Genomic DNA, 22,352 nt, shown 5'->3' with positions numbered 1-22,352 from the left:
GGTCTAATCACCTGATGATGAACTTCATAATGTTCATTGTCAGGTGATGGATGACATTCATGTTCACACAGTTCAGACATTGGTTGTAAAACCTTCATAAAGGCTGAATTGTCAGAAACACAGAGACTGAACACATACAATCCGTGTTACTGGCATTAAAACTGCTCCTAACTGCTGCTGTTATTTTATTTTTGTACTTACAATAACATAAAATTTCAAACAATAAACAATAGCTCACTGAAATCCAATGAGATTCAATAAAGAAGTTCAGCAGCATAAGTCAAGTTGGACGACGACAAAGGGTATTTCCGGTTACGGTTCAAAATAATATCTTTCCATTTCAGGAAATTTACGAGTCAGAACATGCGTACATACGATCAAACGATGCTGGATATACGAGGAATAACATGTAATCAAGTATAAGTGAAATATGTTGGCATGCAGTAGTGTTTTGGACGTTTATATTTACTTCAACAACTTATTTGTTTTCTCATTATCGCTTCATTTTACACACTTCCGGGGCTGTTCTTGCTGACCGTCTAGCTCAACGTTAGCATGACGCTGTTAGCTAGCTGCGCTGTTGTGCTAACGGAGAGTTAGCACTCGTCTTACCTGGCACCGTGTGAACTGAAGACAACACGCAGGTCCGCATTTTATTTCTGTCCCTGCTCGGACCACTGGAGGTTTATATAGCGACGTTCTCAGTAAATGGGACAGTCTGCTGAATGTGAGCTGAGCCATGTTTAGCTGTTTAGCTCCTCCTCTGCTCACTAGCTTAGCTTAGCTCGGTGCGCGTCAAGCCTGCGCACAGTCCGCCTGCGTGTGTTGGTCCGTATACACGCAGTTTTCTAACTTTATGTAATGTTGACTTTCTTTTTTTTTCACTGTTTGATGAAACTACATTGATTAGCTTCTGTATAACTATTAATACAGTTATTGTAATATGAGCCCCTTCTGTTTATTTTGTGTTTTCGGGTTAATTATAAATGCTAATTAAATATTCAGTCCAACCCTATCTGGATTTTAAGTTGATGGTTTTATTCGGTAAATGACAGTCGTACTTAGAAATACTTAAATGGATTTTTTTTTCATTTATTCCTGCTCGATTTTGTTAAAATAAGAATTAAATATTTCACGAACAGAAAAAGAAATACTGACACATCAAACTATCTTTTATTTTTTATTATTTAATATTTTAAAAGACTTTTGTTTTGCTCTTACAATCATTGCCTTGCTCTTTTTCCAAATTCAAATTAAGAATATAAGCTCATATCTTGTGTATAATTTCTTTAATTGGTGTTTCTTTTTGTCTTATAAATCTTAATTGTTCGACAGAAGCTGATTGAAAAAAGAATCCAGAATCCACCAATGACCATTTAAATAAGTCATAAAGGAGACGAAAAGAAGAAAGGACATCAGTCTGCGCAGATGGTGCGCAGCCTTGAGCTCCTTTGGGAACGTGGGTTGACGTTAACACGGAAGCGTGTTACATGAGTTTTCTTTCGATTTGTCTTCACTGATTGAACATTCGTGTCAATTTGTGTTGGACATCAGCTGTGTCTGTCCCGGCGTCTGTTGTGTAAAGAGGACACAGTTTAAACAGCAGAGGATCCGTCTAAACACCGGAGGGTGATGTCGGAGACCGGCAGGGCTCCTGTGGCCCGCACGGTGCTGCAGCAGTGTCTGCAGGCCAGACTGCAGGTGAAACCAGCAGAGGAGCTCTCAGAGGCTCAGTTCGTCCAGGTGAGACCAGGTGACCGTTTCATGGTGTCCACCTGCCGCGTCTGAAGCGCTGAGATCATGTTTCTGTGTTTTCTGACAGCTAAATGTACAACAGTACTGCTCACTGTAATGATGAAACAAATGAAATCAAGTGATGAAAGTTAAAGAACAATGAGGGAAGAACAGAAAACACGGAAAAGACGAAAAACAAACACATTTTCATTGTGAAATAAAAAAAATAATTTCAGTTAAAAACAGTGAGCAAGCAAACTGTCTGAGTTAAAACAGAGACGACGTTATGTTACCATGGAGACAAAGAACTGGAGGAGATGCTCTTGGTGCTTATTGGTCCACATCGGTGATGACACGTTCATGAATTCTGTGTTTCTGTGTTGTCAGATCGACAGAGGAATGGTGATTTACGTCTGCTTCTTTAAAGGAGCCACAGACGACATCCTGCCAAAGATGGGTCAGTGACCTCTTTGACCTTTGACCTTTAAATCTTTGCTGTCGGTCCCTCAGTGTGAGACGTAAATATTGTGTCCCCCGTCCAGTGTCCACGCTGTTGAACCTGCGGCTGTGCGAGTCCGACTCGGGGAAGCTGGTTTCGGTGTTGGAGCTTCCCGGCAGCCTGCTGATCGTCCCTCAGGCCACGCTGGGCGGGAAGTCCAAAGGCCGCGCCATGCAGTACCACAACAACACCGGCAAGGAGGACGGGCTGCGGCTCTACAGCAGCTTCGTTTCTCTGTGCGAGAAGGAGCTGACGGCCGCCGCTGCTTCAGCCGGGAGCGCAGCTGAAGTGACGGTGAAACATGGGACGTATGGAAACAGACAAGTGCTGAAGCTCGACACCAACGGCCCCTACACACATCTGATGGAGTTCTGACCTGCAGGCAAAGACGAGAGACGAGGCTTTGCTTGTGTCATTGTGGAGGTCCAATTTGTCTGACTGTCCACCAAGAAGACTGCAGACAGCCGCTGGCAATTTCTAAGACTAACGCGTTGATATTTGATTTATATGTTTGTGATAAAAGCAGAATTACGCAGATTTGGAGTGTGTCATTCTTTGGTGTCTTCCTCCACAGATGTGATTAAGTACAATACAAAACCCTGTAGAAGAGCATAAAAACTGAGGATGAGGAGTCTGAAAAATGTGATGACAGGGCCACAAAATGTTTAGTGCAGGTGAATAATGATATAATGGTTCAGTTTTCCTGCTGGCAATGAAGTGAAATCTTAAAGCTCCAGCATGCAGTCATATTTTAAAGAAATGAGTTTCCACGTTTGTCGTGGAAGAATTTGACTGACCTCAGTCCCATCCAGCACCTCTGGGATGAACTGGAACACTGACTGAGCCGGACCTGATCACCAGCACCAGTGCAGACTGAAACCAGAAGAGCGGGGGCTGTAGGAGCAGCACGTTAATGATGGTTCTGTTTGTGTGGGTGTCCACATGCTTTTGGTCATAGTTTACAGCCCATTGTCACGATCCTGGAGGCTTTTCATCAATTTCACAAGTTTGCAAAATAAAATTTAAGCCTAAAAATATTTGACTTTTTTTCGACCTTTTGATATCAAGTTCAAACATTAAAATAGAATAGAAATTTAACCGAATTTAGTGAAGAAAAATGAAGCCTTTTATTGTTTTGTTCTCCTCTGGGCCAGCAGGGGGCGATCACATGTGTTTGATCTGTTCCTCACGGAAGTGGCAGCTAAATTACTTCCAGTTAAGCAATTTATCGTCAAAATAAAAGCACATAAATTATGACGTACATACGTAAAAATAACTTTATCCACTGTCATGCTGATCCAGTGTTTCTCAATTCCGGTCCTCGGGCCCCACTGCCCTGCATGTTTTGATGCTCCAACACACCTGGTTCAAATGATCAGCTCGTCATCAAGCTCTGCAGTGGCCTGATAACGAGCCATTTGAATCAGGTGTGTTGGAGGAGGAAACCTTTAAAAAATGCAGGGGAGTGCTGATCTGTCCGTGTGATATGTGAGTAGTCGGAGGATGTTGTTCGATAAGGCCTTCTTGGTTGAACTTAAATTCGTATGATAAGATGCATAACTTATAGGCTTACTCGTTGTAAACACAATAATGTAAAAGTACATGATTGTACTGGTAATATTTCTGTATAACCTCTAATAATGTACCCACCTACGGCTCAGATATTGAAAATGTGAAAATACTGTAAATATTCTATATTTTCAGGGTTGATGGAAAACTGACAAACGATCCACACATTTCCGCAAAGAAACGTTTACGCGTTAGTTTCGGTCTTTTTATTTTGAAAATCCAGATACCGGAACGTACACGGTTGCAGCTTTTAGCTTAAATGTGCACAACACCAAACGCCATATTTAGGCAAACGTTTGAGCTGAACTTTATCCGCTTGCAGAGTGTGTGTGGACATTTAGATGAAATAAGAGAAGCGAAGTCGTTCAAGCGAACAGTTCAGATGGAAAATGACTTTTCTGTCCAAAGCTGACGGCGGTGTAACGAGGGTTTGTGTCCACCGGACGTGACGTAACGTGTAGGATGAAAACGACACTGATTTTTGTTTTAATGATGAAAGTTTTTATACGTTTGTCTTTTAACAGAAAAACAGACTTTATAGTATTGAAAATAATTTTCCTTGTTAGTCAAAGTTGCTGTTTATGTCTTCAATTAATGGATTAAACGTTTGTTTCTAAATGACCAACAGTAGTGATGAACTTTAACATCCACGTTATTAATGCTCAGTGATGTTTTCAGTTAAAAATGGAGAAAAGTCTGTAAATGTTGAATTATTTGCTTATTAGCAGCAACAAACAGAAGTTTCTCATTCTTATTTAATATTAAATAAACTCATTGATTATTTGTTTAAGCTGTGAACACTGACATCCAATACTTAATGAGTTTCAATATGAAATGAATTAAGCAAAGATTTCACTTTGCTTATTAGCTGCAACAAAGACAAAGCCTTCTAACTCAATATGAAAAAACAAACAAACAAAAACATGTTAATTACTGTTAATAATCTTTTCAGCTTTTTGGTGTAAAGTTTGTGCATTGACTGACTGGTTTGTTTGAAATGAGCTGAAGACTTAAACCTCTTTGTCTTTCACCTCCTCCTTCACAGATGCCGTCTTTGACTCTCTGGATAAGGTGGAGCTTTGCGGGCAGCTGAAACAGCTTTCACACGAGGAAACACCCAGAAGTCTTCTAGTGTTCTTTGTGTTTGTGTGACTCTGATCTTTGAGTTGAATGTAATGACTAAGAGGGAAAACATGAAAACATTTGTCAACTGTCAGCTGTTTGATGGTTATTTATTTCAGCTTTAGATGATGCTTCGGCTTCTTTCTCTTTTTTTAAACTTGTCAGGAAGCCGATAAACCAGGAGAAATGTCGGCCCTCGTCCGCCTCGAGATGTGGAGCTCTTCCTTGTTTTGTGAACGAGGCGGTCGGTGCAGAAGCTTCAGCTGCTGTGATGTCGATGTTTCAGCCTGCAGCCTTCATCCCGTCACTTCCTGAAACATCAGAGTTCAAACCCCACAGGAGGAGGAGGAGGAGGAGGAGGAGGTGGAGGAGGTACCTTTATTTTAATCTTCTTTACATGTACATTTAGAATTGAACATTATGTTTGGGGCCGAAATCATTCACTTGTAGTTTAAAAAAATAGGCTGCACAAAGGATTTACATCATCGTCAATGTTTAATATTCAGCTGATCATTAAAAGTTCAGCAAACACAAAATGCACAACTTTCAATTAATCGACAGAATTTATCTTTGCTGAACAAACAAAACAAATTAGTTTTACATAAGTCCATCCATCCATTTTCTATACCGCCTATCCCTTTCAGGGTTGCGGGGGGGCTGGAGCCTCTGAGACGTGACCATTGCCTGATCAGCAGCTTCAGCTGAGAAACTACGGTGCGAGTTAGCGGCCAGTGCCGAGTCGTCAGTCACTGAATCTCCTTGATAAAAGTCGTTTTGCTGAGCTGCTCACAGCTCATTTGCACCCAGTTTTAGACCCTCAGCGGCCTCGTTTTCGGTCTTAATACCAGCTTTTTGATGTCTTTTATGCCGCATTTCCACTAGCGCGGCTCGACTCGACTCGACTCTACCCGGTTGTTTTGTGTTTCCATTAGGGATGGTACCTGGTACCCGATACTATTTTTAGTACCTGCTCTGGCGAGGTTCCAAGCGAGTCGAAGCGATACTATATGTGTGACGTCAACAGCCTGTCGGCCACTGATTGGCCGGAGAGTGTCGTCACTGGTCTGCGACGTCCAACACCGGAAAAACAATCCCCCCCCTCCATTGTAACGCCGGGCAACAGCAACCGCTGACTTTATTCTTTACTCTCACTCGAGGGAAATGGCTGCTCGTAAAATATCACCGTGGTCCGTCGACAAAAAGCCACAAACCGAGCAGCAAATACGACATCGCCTCGATGTCCTCCATTGTTTCTCGGCTCTGTTTGCGTCGCGTACAAATTGACGTCATGGCAGTTTGGCGCAGCCGTGGTATGACGACCCCGCCCACGTTGAGGAGGTACTATGAAGTACTCAATTGTGACGGAAACTCAACCAAACCAAGTAGAGCAGAGTAGAACCGAGTCGAGTAGAGCTGGAACTGTGGAATGGAAATGCGCCATTACTCTCTCTGTTCCCGACTCCGGTGGCCACCCTGTCGTCTTCTCTCATCAGGCTGACATCTACCTTCGCAGTCTTCTCCTCTTCCTCGCCTCAGTCCCCCTCCCACACACAGTCACACTCTCGCAGCGGGTTTCTCTGGCGCATCGTCGTGATGACGGCGATCCTGTTCTCGGACAGCTCTCGGAGCTGGTTGATCAGCTCCTGCACGCAGGGGCTGGGCCAGGGGTGGCCGTTCAGGTAATCCCTCAGGATGAAGGAGCGCTCCACCAGCAGCTCCAGCTGCACCAGGTGTCGCAGCCGGTGAAGGCTCAGCAGGTCTTTCTCTGGTTCTCTGCGGAAAAACCTGAGAGACGAGAGAGCGAGACTTTAACTGCATGAAAGGAACATTAAGTGCAAAATGCAGAGGATTGTGGGTAGAAGTAAGACGCCGCTTGTTGGTGTGACTCCTTCCAATAAACCTGAAATAACTCACCGTATCCTCAGTGTCCTGAGCTGAGGGAACAACATGGGGATGCGCCTGCAGAGGCTGCCGCTGGAGCGGTTCTGCTCGATGTCGAGGTGCTCGAGTGCCGGGACTTTAGGCGCGATGGAGTCCATGTCCTTCAGCGTGATGGCGACTCGCAGCGTCAGCCTGGTCACACTGGATGGGATGGTGGTCGTGTACGTAGCCAGAGAATTACCACCTGAGAGGACAAAAAAATGTCTCACCGTCTCTTTTTTCAGCGCACAGAACAGACCGCTGTCACACAACGACTCACCGATGATGCTGAGCGTCTCCAGCTGTTGGAGAGGACTCAGCCAGGACGGGAGGCGGCACTCGATGCCGTCTCTGATGTACCTGTAGCGGACAGTCAGAGACCTGAGCGAGGTCAGACTCCTCAGGGCGTTCTCTGGCAGGATGGTTTCTGGGTAATCCACCAGCTCCAGACTGGTCAGCACCGGGCCGCCATACCGGGACGCTCCTACAGGACGGAGGAGGACAAATTTAAGGTGGGCATTTTTACTTTTTCTGATATTTTACAGATGAATCAGTTTAGGGAGGGTGAGGGGAACGAAGTCTTCTTTGTGGCTGAGACATCCTCTGTGAACAAACTGTTGGCTCCATGAAAGGTTAGACAAGCTTTCCTGAATGCATTATAGATCAGTTATTAAAACGTTTAAGTGGACAGATTGTGAAAAAAAATGATAACGAAGTGTGAAGTTGTGAATGTCAACACTTTGACTTTGTATTACTCATAATCTGTAAACCAACAGCTGCTTACTAAAGGCTTAAAGGTGATAAAAGTTAGTAAATTAAGTATAAAACATTAACACAGCAACACGTTATTAACAGTTTATACAGTTTAACTTCTGCAACGCAACAAAAACAATTCACATGATGATTTAGATTTGTTTGGAAATTCAGTTGAAAAGTGTAATGACAGGCAGGCAGACAGACAGACAGACAGACAGACAGACAGACAGACAGACAGACAGACAGACAGACAGACAGACAGACAGGCAGGCAGACAGGCAGACAGACAGACAGGCAGGCAGACAGACAGACAGACAGGCAGACAGACAGGCAGGCAGACAGACAGACAGGCAGACAGACAGACAGACAGGCAGACAGACAGGCAGACAGACAGACAAACAGGCAGACAGGCAGGCAGGCAGACAGACAGGCAGGCAGGCAGACAGGCAGACAGACAGACAGACAGACAGGCAGGCAGACAGACAGACAGGCAGGCAGGCAGACAGGCAGACAGGCAGGCAGGCAGACAGGCAGACAGGCAGGCAGACAGACAGACAGACAGACAGACAGACAGACAGGCAGACAGACAGACAGACAGACAGACAGACAGACAGGCAGGCAGACAGACAGGCAGACAGACAGGCAGGCAGACAGACAGGCAGACAGACAGGCAGGCAGACAGACAGGCAGACAGGCAGGCAGACAGGCAGACAGACAGACAGACAGGCAGGCAGGCAGGCAGACAGACAGACAGACAGACAGGCAGGCAGACAGGCAGACAGACAGACAGACAGGCAGGCAGACAGACAGACAGACAGACAGACAGGCAGACAGACAGGCAGACAGGCAGGCGGCCCGGTGCAGGTGACTGGCTGACCTGGCTGCTCCGGGTCCGGGGGGCTGAGGTAGTCATCGGGCAGCGGCTCTGGAGGCTCCCCCCTCATCCCCCAGGACAGGTGCTTCAGCTTCTTCAGACTGAGCAGCAGGTTGTGGAAGACGCCGCGGGGCACCGGCCTCACCGTGTCCAGCCCGTAGCCCTCCCCCTGCTGGTGGAAGAGCAGGTACCGCAGGTTGGCCAGGTGCGACACGGTGTTGATGAACTCCACCGTGCAGGTCAGCCGGACGTTACACACGCTCAGGTGCGTCAGCCGCTCCTGCAGCTGCTCGCTCAGGCTCCGCCCCAGCATCGGCTCGTCCCAGGTGGCGTTCCGCACCCCCAAGTCCTTTAAGTCGGGGAAGCGCGACAGGTTGTCCAGGTACTTCTCCTTGTACAGCCGCCCTCCGTCCACGAACACGATGGCGGTGAGGGACGGCAGGAACGTGACGAGCCGCCGCCACTCTTTGCGCCGCAGGTGTCGCACCGCCACCCGGGTGAGCTTGCGGTGGCGCAGCGTGTCCCAGAAGCCGTACGTGTAGCGGCGGAGGTCCGAAAGCACCACCGTGTCGGCCCTCCACAGGGACGGGTGGTCGATGAGCTTCTTCAGGTACCTGCAGCAGGTGCGGACCGTGTGTCTCTCCTCCGTGGTCAAGTAGCTGAACACGTAGACCCAAACTTCAGGAGGAAGCCGCTGCAGTTCCTCCATCAGTAAACGAACCGTTCGCGGCTCAAAGCTAAAGCTCAGACCGCTTCAGGGGAGCAGAAAGCGGGTGAAATAAAACTTGGCATTAAGACTGAAGCTGCCGCATCTCCCACCGTGTGGTTATTAAAATGTAAACGCATCCTGCAGCGTTTATTTAGCGTTATTACACAGTAAGTACGGCCACTGCTCGCTCATATTTACACCGCGTTGAGGCCGTCGCGCTTTGATGACGTCATCATAACGGAGCAAAATAGCGCTGTCCTCCACAGGTCGTCGTCTTCTTCTTCTGTTGAGATTTAAATAGATTGACGTGCATATAAACTACATTACGGCCACCTACTGGATTAATACCGCATCACAGAAATCCGTTTGCAGCGTGAACCTAAAGCAGGCATGTCCAAACTATTCCACAAAGGGCCGAGCGGCTGAAGGTTTCCTTTCCAACCAAGCAGCAGCACACCAGACTTGACTCATTTCATCTGCTGATCTCAGTCTTCAGACAGCTGATTGGTCAGACTGCATGCTCTTGATTGGTTGGAGGAAAAACCTGCAGCCACACAGCCCTTTGTGGAATAGTTTGGACATGCCTGCCTGTGCAGATATTCTGATCTGCAAGCCTCAGTAACATTTTGAATGCTGGGTTTTTTCCTGTGATGTGATCATCCACCAGTCTGATGGCTCTAAATGACAGCAGCCACTCAGCCAATGGATTTTCTTTCTCTCCATATTCATTTATTTCAGGTGTTGCCAATGTCTGCAGCCAGTTGACTGTCGATGTCTATAACACAGAATGCAGACAAACAGGTTGGCTGTGTGTGTGTGTGTGTGTGTGTGTGTGTGTGTGTGTGTGTGTGTGTGTGTGTGTGTGTGTGTGTGTGTGTGTGTGTGTGTGTGTGTGTGTGTGTGTGAGAGAGGATCTTTAAATGCGTCTGTGACGTGTACTCGCTCTTGTAAAAGAAAGCAGTTTTAATGTGCAGTTTGTGATGGGAGGAAGGAGTTCAGCAGGAGACTTCAGGCGTCTTAAGCAGAAGTTTTTTATTGCAGGCTTGATGCATCGAGGAGAAGCTGATGAGCAGCACAACAATCATCGTAATAACACGACAGGTCCTCGTACTGCATCTCATTGGTATACATGAAGATTATATTGGACGCCTAAATCTAAACATGAGCTCACGTCTACGTACGTCTGGACTTTTAACAACTGAGGTCACAGTCACACTCGTCTTTATCTAAGACTGTTAAGATCTGGCCAATCAGTGGTCCTGTCTATGTACGCACACTTTATCTATGGTAACGGAGCCAGACAGTGACGTTCTAGCCTCCGCCTGCCGCAGTGGTTCCTAAAACACTGGGTTATGTGTGAATGTCTGAGGCCTCTGGGTAACTGTGAGGTCTTAGTGTGCTCACAGATGAAGCAGAAAGGAGAGATTAAAAGGAAAATTCCTTCAGAGATCGACACTAACCAACCATCTAAGCAGCTAAACTGTGAGACGTACGTTCAGAGCAGTAAATCACAACAATTGTCAATGTTAACAAGGGAAAAATAGGACAGAAAAATGCACCAAGCCATCAAATTTGAACCCCCTTCAGCCCACAAACACGTGATGTGATTCCACAAACAACGTGAAAACGAACCGAAGGGGCAGCCGCAGGACAAACATCTCCGGCCCGATATGGAGTAAAAGACGCTGCGACCACCAATTAAGACTTCTGCTTATTAATTCATTTCACCACAAGGAAATACAGCAGTGATACAAGATGAGTTTATCATACTGAGATTAAAGGAAAACAGAAAACAAAATGAAATTAAATGAAACAAAACTAATTATCTTATTCTGTTGGGCTAAATTTAAATGACTGTATTCTGAACCAAAAATCAAAAATAAATGAGCTGAGATAAAGAAGTAATCAAAACTAAACTATATCATGTCTGATCGATCAGAATAAATCAAAACAGTTCTTCATAATCAATGTATTTGGTGTCTTCTTGGATCTTTGTGTTGGAGCTGATCGGTGGGTTTTCAAACCGCCAGGAGAGGTGACTCTGGGCGATCCGTCCCTCTGAGGTCAAAGGTTAATCAATCAAGATTAGAAAATCATTTTTCTCTGTGACAAAGATCAATTTACAGAAAGAATTATCATTCTTCTTACTGAAGCACAAAACATACAAGAGAATCAAAGTTCTAAGAATATATTGGCACACATAATTATAAAGTTAAAAAACACAAAAGTCAAATATTAAACACTTTTCTACTGACGTGATCTTCTTATAGGACTCAAATATATGTGTATAATCATCAAATAGAGAGAATAAAATATTCACATTGACTCAAAAACAGGTGAGAATAGAAGTGATTACACTAAATTAATGAAACAAAATATTAAAAAGTTAAAATTGTAGCTTTCATCAAAGTTTCTCAGACTGTGAAATTCTCATATTCAATCCTTTAATCTTCCACCTGTTGTCGGGCTTGAATTGTAATGTTGTTAGCGCTGCCAATCATCTACATACAACCAGTTAGCAAACAGGAAAAGCAGCAGGAACACAGATCTGCAAGAGTCAGCAAATACTTCATTAAGCCAGAACCCTACGAACCAAATGCAGCTGACAGATCTCTCCAATTTAATCTTTGATTCATGTGTCGCTCCTTCATACCTGTAGCTGCGTCATGAAGCAGATCCACGACTTCTTCCACTACATGTGCCTCCCTGAGATGCTAACAGGGACCATTTGATTTTGTAAAACTACTACCAATAAAATCAGTGATAGTGTCATTGTTTGAGAACACGTGTGCTCAGCATCTGGATCAGTGGGATTACCATGTCCGGTCCCTTCACCGAGCAAACTCAGCAGGAGGAAGAAGCGCCATCCTTTTGCTCGCCGTGGTTTTGCACCTCTTTGTGGGCAGCTGGAGGCCGTGCAGGCCTGAACCTGGAAGCATGGATCCATTCTGCTCTGCCCTCGACTCTAAGGGCTGGAACGGTCCTTTCCACCTGGGAGAGACACATTCTCCAGAGATCTGATTAGTGCAAAATCACCAATATGAAATGTAGGAATTTCCTCCTCTGGTGGTCGTAGGAGTCTGCTTGGTACCTGCAAATGAAACTTTCCCAAAATGCCCGTTAGTCTTTGAACATACTCAGTCAAATTTTTGTGAAGATTTTCATTGATCGAGGTCATTGTTCTCTAAGTTCCAAAGGCAACTGATCTTGATAATGATGACAAAGAACAAACAACTGGCACTGAAATCCTCACATTTTTGCAAGGTCCTGTGTTATTTTTACCACAAAAAATGTCCCTCTGTCACTGTTTAATCCTTGCAGCACCTCAAATCTGGGAACGATCTCTTTCAGCATTCATTTCACATCAGTTTTTAGTTTGGAGTTTCTTCTCTCTGGGTAGCAGAGGCTTCTGGCCACTTGGAGAACAATTACCAATAAATTCTTGTAGCCTTGATGACTCAAATGTGTGAATGTATTTTTTGCATGTTTACAGAAGGACCCTATGGTGGTTCCAAATGGTCAGGCTTCACTGGCTGTCTTTACTCCTGCTTTGCTGGCATGTCATGCATCTGTTCACTAGTGTGTGTGATACTCGTGTGATGCCTGGTGCAAACCAGTGTGATTGACTGAAGTCATTTGTGTCTCCTTTGCCTACACATGTGGAGGAGAGACCGGGAGCAAACGGGCCGACCATCGGGATGGCGCCACAAGCCAGACTCTGAAACACGGGTACAACCGCTGTGCATCCAAATGTTTACCTCCCTAGCATCAGCGCAATTTTGCATTTCCGCAACATCATAAAAGGGACACGTACAAATCGAGTTCGCTTGTTGCGAAGAATGAAGTTCTTGAACGGTGGAGGAGGAAACGGCAGCTTGTTTGGCTGCAGCGTTAGCTAGCACATTTCCACATGTTACAGGACCAGACCCTGAAGTGTGAGCAACACTTTTGACAAGAGCAAGTTGAAATGGGAGCAAAATGGCCTCTAACAAGTTCGCAACCAGAGTGTGATTTTGCATTGGCTTTCCAGAGGAAGTGAGGAATCCTCTCATCTTCCACAACCGACCAAGTCATGAGCGACACCAAAAGCATATCTGGAATCAGTGTAAATGGAAGCAACTTTGTCTTTGGTAAGAATGCAAGCTCTTGTAAGAGCGTACAGTTCTGCAGCTTGAGCTGAAGAGCCGTTAGGTAACGCTCGGGCTTCCAACACTTCCCAGTCATTCACTACTGCAAAGCCAGCGAGAAGTTTGTCGTCAGCTGATCTACAGACTGAACCATCAGTGTGAAGAATCATCTCAGAGTTTGGTATTGGTGTCTGCAGTAGGTCTGGCCTTGGTGACGTGCTAGTTTCTATTTCAGCAATGCTCAGTACCTTCAGCGTTCAATGGAAGAAGAGTAGCCGGGTTCAAGGGAGGTGAACATGTTAAAGAAATGTGAGGACTGGAAAGAATGACTGCCTCAGCCTGAGCGACGCGCTGCTGTCAGGCGCTGAGAAGTGGAGCTGTTTAAGATGTGCAACACCGCATGAGGAACATGAACCACACAGTCACGAGCTAGTACAACAGGAGCAGATTTATCAATCATGGTGGCAACAGCGGCCACAGATCGAAGGCAGCCAGGCAGACCGCAGGTTACTGCCGAGAGTCCTGACGAGTAGTACGCAACAGGCCGGGAGTGTGACCCATGTTTCTGCACCAGGATGCCCGAAGCGAAGCCATTCTTCTCACGGACATGCAGATGAAACGGCTGATGATAGTCTGACAGGCCTAAGGCTGGAGCCGTGGAAAGTGCTTGCTTCAGATCTTGAAAGGTCTTGTACATGTTCTCTGTCCACTGCACAGAGGGAAGGGCAGACGGCACAGTGGCTGCTCTCAAAACAGAGTCCATGGCAGCGCAGTCATGAATCCAGTGTCTGCAGCGATTCGCCAGAAATGAAAGCATCTCTTTCTTAGTCTTAGGTGGAGGCATGTTGCTCAAGACTTTCACCCTCTGTGGTGACAGTAGACGCAGATCATCCTTCAGAATGTTTTGAAGCTCTGTGACCACATTCGGCCGGTCTTTTCAGGAGCAGAAGAGAGTCAGAGCGGCAGGCGATGGAGAAGCCACCAGCAGGTCATCAGAGCAGTGTGAGAGGGCGCTCCCTCCTGGCAACTGCAAATCTTCTAGATCACGTTTTACTGCTGCAGCGTACACCGTCGGACTCTCGACATAACCCTGCATCAATCGCTGCCATGTGTATTTTTTACCTTTAAAGGTAAAAGCAAACAAATACAGACTGGTCTTTAATGGAATGGAGAAGAGAGCTGAACTCAAATCCACGACTGTGTATTATTTGGAATCAGAGGGTAACGAAGCTAAAATCGAGCTCGTGTCAGGGACAGCTGGAGCTGTGGGTAGTACGATGTTGTTGACGGCTTGCAGATCCTGAACAAAGCGCCACTTATCCGGATGGCCTGGCTTTGGAATAGGAAAAATAGGAGTGTTGCACCGGCTGGTGGTTTCAACTAACACACTTTGATGTAAAAGGGATTGAATCACTCCTTCAATTCCAGATATCACTTTCTGATCTTAGGGGTGTTGTCTGATTGCAGGCAGTGTAGCATTAGCTTTAAGTGTCACTCTATGAGGCAGAGCAGACCTTACAAGCCCCACATGATTCTTATGTTTTAGCCCACAAAATGGCTGGAACTTCAGCAAGGACAGGAGGAGCTCCATAATGCACAGAAAGAGGTGGCTGCTGCAACACAAATGTACTTCGTGGCAGCGTCAGTTGTTCAGTTAAGTGAAGCACGTAGACGTCGTCGCCAAGACTTGTTACCAGCTGTGTGCGACAGAGAGCCTGCTACAGCTTCTCTCCTCTGTTGACATCGCGCCATCATTTCTCCAACACGCTTTGGTTCAAAACCAGGTGGCACAGCAACAGAAACCCGAGGAGCTGAGTTACTGACTTTGTACAACCTGCTCTGTGCAGCAGATAGCTGAACTGACAAAGCACACGCCTGAGGACCCACGAACAACGCTTTCTCACACTGAAGCCAATCTTGTGTGTTCATGAGTGCATCAGCCAGTTGCTTGTAATCATCTGGGGGGTTAAATGCTGCTGTGCACTGGCATTGCAGGACAGGCCTCATTGCAGACATCAATGACGCACATGAAGGTGACGTTTCAGCAATCTGCTGAATGTTTGACACAATAAACATAGATACCAAATCAAAGCCTGTTAGCGTCCAGCAGTGCAAACAGTCAGCAGCGGACTAAAAAAACTGAACGGCCTCTGCGGCTCTGTCGTCACGAACAGTTAACCACAAGCTGTCTGGAGCACAGCGAATGACCACATGCGGTTTGCATAACAGATCTCGGCCCGTTAGATTGACAGGGCTCCTCTCAGAGATCAGAAAGGAAGGCTGGATCTCTGAACCTGCAGCTGCTCCATCAGCCTTTGTGGACACTGGCTCTGCAGTAGGAATACCAGCACCACCCACAGCAGGAACAGCTTCAGAAGCTGCTGTACACACTCGCTCGTTAGCCTTCACTGTCAGAGTAGTTGCTCCACTGTCAACCAAAATATCAACTGTAGTACTGCTAAGCTCAGCTGGCGTAGTCGGCCCATGTGAGGGATTATTGGTCGTGTTGTAGCCACGCTTCATGTTGGGATTGTTCATGTAACCCAAAGCTTTGAAACGCTGTGGGGCTCTACACTCATGAGCCCAGTGACCCAGTTTGCCACATTTGAGGCATTTTCCTTTCTTCTGTTTTCTGTCATGTTTGTAGGAAGGCCGTCCACGCCCGTCCTGAGGCTTATCATCAGCGTTTACATGCTGAGGCCTCAGTTTGGCTCGAACAGCGGCGCCACAAACCCAACAGCTTGTTCATTGTGTCTTTCCAGTTTTTAGACTGCCAATCAGGAACTGCCATTTTGTAGCATGATGCAATGTGTGGCTTCAAGTTTAGCAGAAGAGTTTGAATAGCGAAGAGGTCGTTACTGTCACGTTTTCTTTCTTCCAGCAGTGTCCCATGTTGAGACAAATCTCTGCAGGAATTCTGGTAAAGGCTCCCGACTCCCCTGCACACAGTGGACAACCTGCGAAAAATCACTGTGAGATTGTGCACATGCAGCAACGGCAGTTTTAGCATCCTCAGCTAACCAGTTCTGCAGTGTTTTGGCTGCAGGCCACCGGCCATCGCCTCCTGAATCAGGGAAAACGAATGAGTCTTTGCACAGAGTCCACTGAGCGCCGTAGGTAAGAGCGACTAACTGCTTCACGTCAGGTACTAGGCAGCTGTAAACAGTGCATACAAGTGTGAGCCATGAGAGATATTCATCTGGGCTGCTCACTGGGTTTGGTGCTTTGTGCAGCAGGTCCATCATCTCAGACGGCGTCCACGGCTGACACACTCTCACCCTGATCTGAGGAGCTTTTATTGGTGGCTGTGTGTGTGTGTGTGCTCAGTAACTGCATGGGATGATGTCACTCCCTGTGTTTGTGTGTCCGTCTCATCTGACTGCTCTTCGGGAGTGTCTAATTCTGAATCTGAGTCAGTTTCTTCTGTACTCTCGGCCTGTGCAGAGCTCTGTCCCTCAGTGTCTCCCCGCTCTTGATTGGCTCTATTCATCTGGGCGGCTAATGGTCTCTCAGCCCGCCGTCTTTCCTCAACTTGCCACCCGAGGACTCGAGCAGCTGCAGCATGCAAAAGAAAGTCACCATCTGTGTGTCTCGTCTCTCCACCTGACTCACCTGACAGTTTAGTACTTCTGTCCATTGTTCTGTTGCTTACTTCCTTTCTCACTGACCGCATCGGCACCGGCAGGTGAGCATCACTCAGTGCCTTTAACAGACTGTCTGAGGTGGGTTTGCTTTGCCGCTCGGCCCAATCATACATCATCGATGTCACGATGGCAGCAGCATCGTTTTGGTGACATTCTTTAATTTTGGTCGTGTCTGCAGCTCTAGTTTGCAAAGTCATCTCCACCAAAGGAAGGTGACGAGCAGCGAGACAGGCGGCACGTTGATCTGTAGTTTGTCGTAGCTCCTCGGTTATCACACCATCTGCACCACTCTGTCCCTGCCTCTGCCAGCCAGTCTCCTGCCACACTCTCACACAGTCTCTCATGTATTTGAAATCCCAGCTTGGATTTCCTTTGCAAACATCTGTCATTGTTTTGGCCAGCCGCAGCTTACATTCATCAAAAGAGCCTCCGTGAGGCCATTCGCCGTTCGTCCAGTCACACATGAGCGCAGTAAAAGGCTTTACATAACACCATCCTCTCTGCCTCCCCACCACTCCAGCAGGCATTCTGGGAGGAAACATCGCCTCGTGCATGCGTTTGTCAGCCTGTGGTGTGTTCAGTGTCTGTCTGTCAGCGTCGGACTCTTCTCTCAGATCACTTTTAGCTTCTGTATTTTTTTCTGAAGGGTCAACTTTTGCTGGATTTTTCAAAGATTTGCGTCTAACTCCAGCTGTGGACTGTTTACTGCCCATTTTTACAACATTCACATTCAGTCCAGACATTCAAACAACAAGCAGCAAGAGTTCAATAAATGCTTCAAAGCATCTAAATCTCTGGTGTGGAGTGATTTATCAGTGGTAGCAGTTCAGAAACTTTTAACGATGAAAACTTTCTCCAAATCAACATTTAACACACTGAATTGAGTTGAATTCTTTATGATCTGCCGTGAAACGTGGACACGGCAAAGCAAAGCAAAGCAAAGCAAAGCAAAGCAAAGCAAAGCAAAGCAAAGCAAAGCAAAGCAAAGCGTTAACTTGCGCTTACCAGTCGTGTTCTGTTGAGATTCTGCAGACGACAAACTGCTGTGGTGGACGCTGAAGGAAGGAGCTCACCAGGAGACTTCACGTGTCTTGTGCAGAAGCATTTATCGCAGGCTTGATGCAGCAAGGAGAAGCTGGTGAGCAACACAATGTCCAAAGTGAACCAAGGTAGAGCCACAACAAATTCTGAAGATGTCCTTCTAATGGGGTGTATTAATACTCCAATGTCACGTTTTTCTACCTTTCTACTCCTTGAACTATTGCCTGTTATGGATATTCTATACCCACCTTCTACATTTGTGGTACTCTATTGGATAGTCAACACCAAACAATAGCTCCTCCCATACCTACGTATGCCCTGACACCCCACCCAACTGAGGACACTTTGACCTAATTCCTTTAAAATGTGACCTCGAGCAGTCCTCCTAGAAGTGGTCTGGTCTCTGTCTCTACAGTTTATCTATAAGACCTTGGCTACCTCGGCAGTAAGAACAGGGGGAGAGACTTCCTATCTGCTGTCTGCTAGAATGGCCTCTAAATATTATGTTAATGTGTCTCCGTCTGTCTCTGTGTTGTCCAACCTTGAGACCTTTGGGCGCCTCACTCATTAAGCCTGTGATAGAAAATTCCCTCAATCTGCAATGGACGTTCTTGTGAGTCTTCAGCAGAAGTTTTCAGTGCAGGCTCGATGCATCGAGGAGAAGCTGATGAGCAGCAGGAGAGTCGTGGTAGCGCCTCCTCAGTTCCTCGTTCCCTCCTCAGATACGGCCGTTCTCTATCTGTCATTGGTACGTGTGAAGATGCTGTTGGACGCCTCAATCTAAACGTGAGCTCACGTCTACGTACGTCTTGACTTTTGTTTTAATAACTGAGGTCATTCAGTCTAGTTCTTATCCAAAACTGTTGACATGTTGCCAGTTCTCCTTGAATGGTCCCGTCTATGCACACAGACTTTATCTATGGGACCTCGGTTGCTGTGGTAACAGAGTCAGGAAGTGACCTTCTCGCTACCAGCTGAATGAATGAAGTCATTGGGTCATGTGACTTTGGGGTCTGAAGTGTGCTGAAGAGCTAAAGTGTCGCCTTCTGTTCGTCTCATTTCGCTCTCTCCATGTTGCATTCAAGCTCTGCACCTAAAACTGGACCATTGACGGTGCGTCTGGTCCCTGATGCACCGCTGCCGTTGAACACAGTGGAAATTTCAGTGTGTATACTGTGGAAGATTTGAAACCTCGTGGTCTTAGTGTGGCCTGTTTTTCATGTGCTGACGATAAATAACTTTAAATAATTGTCAGGTGAGCAAACATTTCATGGGTCAGACGACAGTTAACGTGTTTATGTTGGAGGACTGAAAGTACAAAACCTTCACAGCTGATCAAATATATTTTAATCTTCTCCATCTGATGTTAATGAATACATTTAAATTAAATCAACAAAAGAAGCCCCAGAGATTTGGGAAGCATCGAGGACCGAGCGGGGGTCAAAGGTCATCAGACAGGTTAGGAGTGAAAGAGGAAGCAGTCAGAGACTCATTCATGACCTGATCAGCCTGAAACTTCACACTGAGACCTCACAGCTGTCTTCAGTCTGCGGCGTTCACGTCGCTCCAGGTGACATTTCATGATGAACTCTCAACCTTCTACACCAGCGGCTGATTTCCTACATTTCCCAGAATGCCGTGTTCAGCCCACAGGGAGCAGAAAGTGAAGGCGTGATCATTCAACGGGTTTGACATGAAGGTAAAGACAGAGGTGACATTTCATTTTCCTCTGAACCCAAACTTTTGTTTTTATTGTTCTCACAGAAATCCAGACTTGAGGCTCAGTAAAGAATCAGTGACGGTTAAAATGTGTCTGCTGCTGTTCAGACGTCTGAAACTTTGCTATCAGTGCGAGCAGCCAGGTCAGTTATCTACAGGAAGAAGAAAACAACCTCGCCTGTGTTTTATTTTGGATTTTTCCAGAAGAAGAAACAAACTGTGGCGCCGTCTACGTCCTCTGATCATAACTGTCCTCTCGGAGGAAGAACGGACCTCTTCACTGGAGGCTGTTTGCAGTTTCTGCAGCAGAAACTTCAGATTCTTACACAGTGAAGCTGCACCTGAACGCAACTCAGACAGCACAGCTGACTGCCAGCAGAGGACATAACTGGAAAACGAGTTTGTCTTCACATCGCGTTTGAATCAGAGATGTGGTTAACCGTCACAAGGTCTGGAGCCCGGTGAGCAAACATCAAGTCAGGAGTCTGTTTCTGCCCACTTTAATCCAAACGACAGCCTCTGCATCCACCTGACTGCGCACATTTTTAGATTCAGACCTTAAAGAAACAGTTTGAGATTTATTTTGGAAAATACAGTTATTGGCTTTCTCGCCAAGAGACGGACGAGAAGACTGCAACCCTCCGTAACATGGCCGAGCAGTTATTGAGAATTATTAAATGAGCTTTAAAGACGCTGGCAGGTGGATTTTGCTGTCTTTGGACAGGACCAGACTAGCTGTTTCCCCCTGCTTCCAGTCTTTGTGCTAAGCTAAGCTAACTGGCTGCCAATTCACTGCTGAAATAACCATTCTGCAGGGCTGAACAGCACTGTCACATGTAACTCCCAGTGTCTGTCTCCTCTGGTTTCCTGTCATCTAATAAACACAAAAATGTCCCCCAAAATACGAAAACGAACGTCTTGAAAGGAGACGACTGAAAACACAAACTGTGACAGCTGCTCAACGACTGATGAAGAGCTTAGTGTGAAAATGAGACCTGTCAGTTCAGCGACTTCATCCTCAGGATCAGTATGAAGTTTCAAACACACCCAGAAAGACCAGGAGGAAAAACAATAACTGCTGTTCAAACATTCATAGAGCGTCTCTATATACAAGCCCCCGGCCTTTATTTTTACTCGTAAACATATCTGGGACAAACTGGAAAATATGAACATATTCATCAGCTTCTTAACTCTCCATCTGCAGCGCGCCGTCGGCCGGACCTCTGAGTCTGAGTACGAGCCGTCGCTTCACCCGGAACAGTTTGTTTGGAATTTTTTTGGTGTTTCTCGAGTCTAAATTGTGTTTTAGAGGCCCAGAAACACTCACAGTCACTTCAGTAGTCGTTCGTCTTCGTTCAAAGGCAGACGCCGGTGTTTGAGTTCATTCGCTCCACAAGAACCTCCCTCATCTTTGCTCCTCTTCTACTGCGACGGCGAGAACGTCAGGATCATCCACCCGATCACGAAGTAGAAGAGGAACACCGGGTACACCACCAGCGCCTTGCGGTTGGGCGGCTGGCTGTCGGCGAGGAAGGCCGTGGAGGCGAAGGTCGACCAGCCGAAGGACGCCGTCACCACCACCAGCCGCACGGCGAAGCTGACCGTCCCCGAGCCGCCGACCAGGACGATGCGGCACACGGCCATGGCCACCGTCAGAGGCATGATGCAGTACCCCAACACGCACAGGCTCTGGAAGAAGGAGATGGTGCCGCCCAGCAGCTTGGAGTTGAGGGTGATGATGATGGAGCCGAACCAGACGATGACGAAGACCTGAACAAAAAAACAAGGAAGAATTTAAATGAAGTCTTCAGATTAGTTTGACAGATACAAGCTGATGTAAGACAAAGCAGAACTAACAGACTGTAAAACATTAACATGCAGCAATGTAGATCATTGATTAATGAGTCTGTTTTCAGTGGAAAAATAATTGAAAATGACTGAATTACCAAACAAATCTAATTAAAACTAACAAACACTGAGTGAATCTGGGGCTCCTGGGGGTCTCTGGACAGCTGCCTGCTCTATTCACCCCCCCATCCCAAACACTTGAACGGCAGGACAGAGGCGGTACCTCGGCGAACTGCGGGCCCCCCTGGTCGTCGCTGTCTGCCGCGCCGCCCTGCAGCAGCAGAGCCAGCGTCACGCAGAGCAGCAGCGGGCCCCACAGGTCCCAGTCCCGCAGCAGAGCCGAGCTGCGCTTCGGGTACAGGACGTGAATGAACTTGTTGCCCACCGCCCGCAGGTCCCGCAGGATGGTCTCCTTCACCGGCTCGTCCAGCGTGGAGAACTCGTCATCCCGCCGGGAGGAGCCGACGGGCACAGAGATGTCTCCCTCCACCGGGATGTCCTCGGAGATAGAGACGTCTGAGAGACCGGCGAACGGCCTGCTGGCCTCCTCCGCTGCCGCCATTTTACTTTGGAGCGAAGAGTTTGACGAGAGCCGTTAAAGAACCGGAGAGTTTAGAGGACGCGGACGGAGCCCATTAAACACGACTCAAAACAAGACACCGACGGAAGCGACAAATGTCTCTCTGAACCTGCTAATTTAGTTCCAGTTGATCCAGTCTGTCCTGCTGCTGGTGAAAGTCAGCTCCTCCACGTCAGCTGAGGATTGTTTACTTCCGCAGGACGTGAGTGG

General features: G+C 46.8%; 4 protein-coding genes across 6 annotated transcripts in view; 1 reads left to right on the top strand and 3 right to left on the bottom strand.

Moving 5' to 3' along the window:
* nubpl (nucleotide binding protein-like) overlaps nucleotides 1–22,352 on the bottom strand; it is a 113,933-nt gene that overhangs the window by 3,165 nt on the left and 88,416 nt on the right. Inside the window, exon 1 of one of the 2 annotated variants that reach the window (XM_070978789.1) lies at nucleotides 613–827. The exons of the other annotated variant lie outside the window; for it this stretch is intronic. Coding sequence (XP_070834890.1) covers nucleotides 613–741 — 129 coding nt within the window. The 5' untranslated portion in view covers nucleotides 742–827. Of the gene's footprint in view, nucleotides 1–612; nucleotides 828–22,352 lie in introns of those variants that run through there. 2 annotated transcript variants of the gene reach the window in all.
* Nucleotides 730–3,263, top strand: dtd2 (D-aminoacyl-tRNA deacylase 2). The gene is made up of 3 exons (XM_070978792.1): nucleotides 730–1,743; nucleotides 2,122–2,191; nucleotides 2,277–3,263. Exons 1-3 carry the CDS (start codon nucleotides 1,633–1,635, stop codon nucleotides 2,606–2,608), a joined length of 513 nt encoding a protein of 170 aa, XP_070834893.1. The 5' UTR covers nucleotides 730–1,632; the 3' UTR covers nucleotides 2,609–3,263.
* On the bottom strand, nucleotides 5,283–9,422 carry LOC139342341 (uncharacterized). Of its 2 annotated transcripts, XM_070979405.1 has the most exons (4): nucleotides 8,478–9,408; nucleotides 7,125–7,328; nucleotides 6,839–7,049; nucleotides 5,290–6,709 (listed from the first exon to the last, which is right to left on the bottom strand). In XM_070979405.1, the coding sequence occupies exons 1-4, from the start codon at nucleotides 9,181–9,183 to the stop codon at nucleotides 6,457–6,459; spliced, it is 1,374 nt and encodes a 457-aa protein (XP_070835506.1). In that variant the 5' UTR covers nucleotides 9,184–9,408; the 3' UTR covers nucleotides 5,290–6,456. The 2 variants fall into 2 exon arrangements, with proteins under 2 accessions (XP_070835505.1, XP_070835506.1); XM_070979404.1 differs by having other exon boundaries at nucleotides 5,283–6,709; nucleotides 6,839–7,328; nucleotides 8,478–9,422.
* On the bottom strand, nucleotides 19,320–22,331 carry yipf6 (Yip1 domain family, member 6). Its single transcript, XM_070978791.1, has 2 exons — nucleotides 21,786–22,331; nucleotides 19,320–21,484 (listed from the first exon to the last, which is right to left on the bottom strand). Exons 1-2 carry the CDS (start codon nucleotides 22,122–22,124, stop codon nucleotides 21,137–21,139), a joined length of 687 nt encoding a protein of 228 aa, XP_070834892.1. The 5' UTR covers nucleotides 22,125–22,331; the 3' UTR covers nucleotides 19,320–21,136.

Source organism: Chaetodon trifascialis, chromosome 14 (assembly GCF_039877785.1).
Source record: "Chaetodon trifascialis isolate fChaTrf1 chromosome 14, fChaTrf1.hap1, whole genome shotgun sequence".
Classification (NCBI taxonomy): domain Eukaryota; kingdom Metazoa; phylum Chordata; class Actinopteri; order Chaetodontiformes; family Chaetodontidae; genus Chaetodon; species Chaetodon trifascialis.
Note: the sequence above shows the minus strand (reverse complement) of the source record. Positions and strands in the feature narration are given on the sequence as shown.

Excerpts from the sequence above, each read along its gene's own strand:
- dtd2 (XM_070978792.1), top strand. The coding sequence starts at position 1,633 with ATGTCGGAGACCGGCAGGGCTCCTGTGGCCCGCACGGTGCTGCAGCAG. Across the intron at positions 1,744-2,121 it reads CAGAGGCTCAGTTCGTCCAG|ATCGACAGAGGAATGGTGAT; the intron begins GTGAGACCAGGT and ends CTGTGTTGTCAG. Across the intron at positions 2,192-2,276 it reads CGACATCCTGCCAAAGATGG|TGTCCACGCTGTTGAACCTG; the intron begins GTCAGTGACCTC and ends TCCCCCGTCCAG.
- LOC139342341 (XM_070979404.1), bottom strand. The coding sequence starts at position 9,183 with ATGGAGGAACTGCAGCGGCTTCCTCCTGAAGTTTGGGTCTACGTGTTC. Across the intron at positions 7,329-8,477 it reads CCCGGACCCGGAGCAGCCAG|GAGCGTCCCGGTATGGCGGC; the intron begins GTCAGCCAGTCA and ends TCCGTCCTGTAG. Across the intron at positions 6,710-6,838 it reads CTCAGGACACTGAGGATACG|GTTTTTCCGCAGAGAACCAG; the intron begins GTGAGTTATTTC and ends CTCGTCTCTCAG.
- yipf6 (XM_070978791.1), bottom strand. The coding sequence starts at position 22,124 with ATGGCGGCAGCGGAGGAGGCCAGCAGGCCGTTCGCCGGTCTCTCAGAC. Across the intron at positions 21,485-21,785 it reads GGGGCCCGCAGTTCGCCGAG|GTCTTCGTCATCGTCTGGTT; the intron begins GTACCGCCTCTG and ends TTTTTTGTTCAG.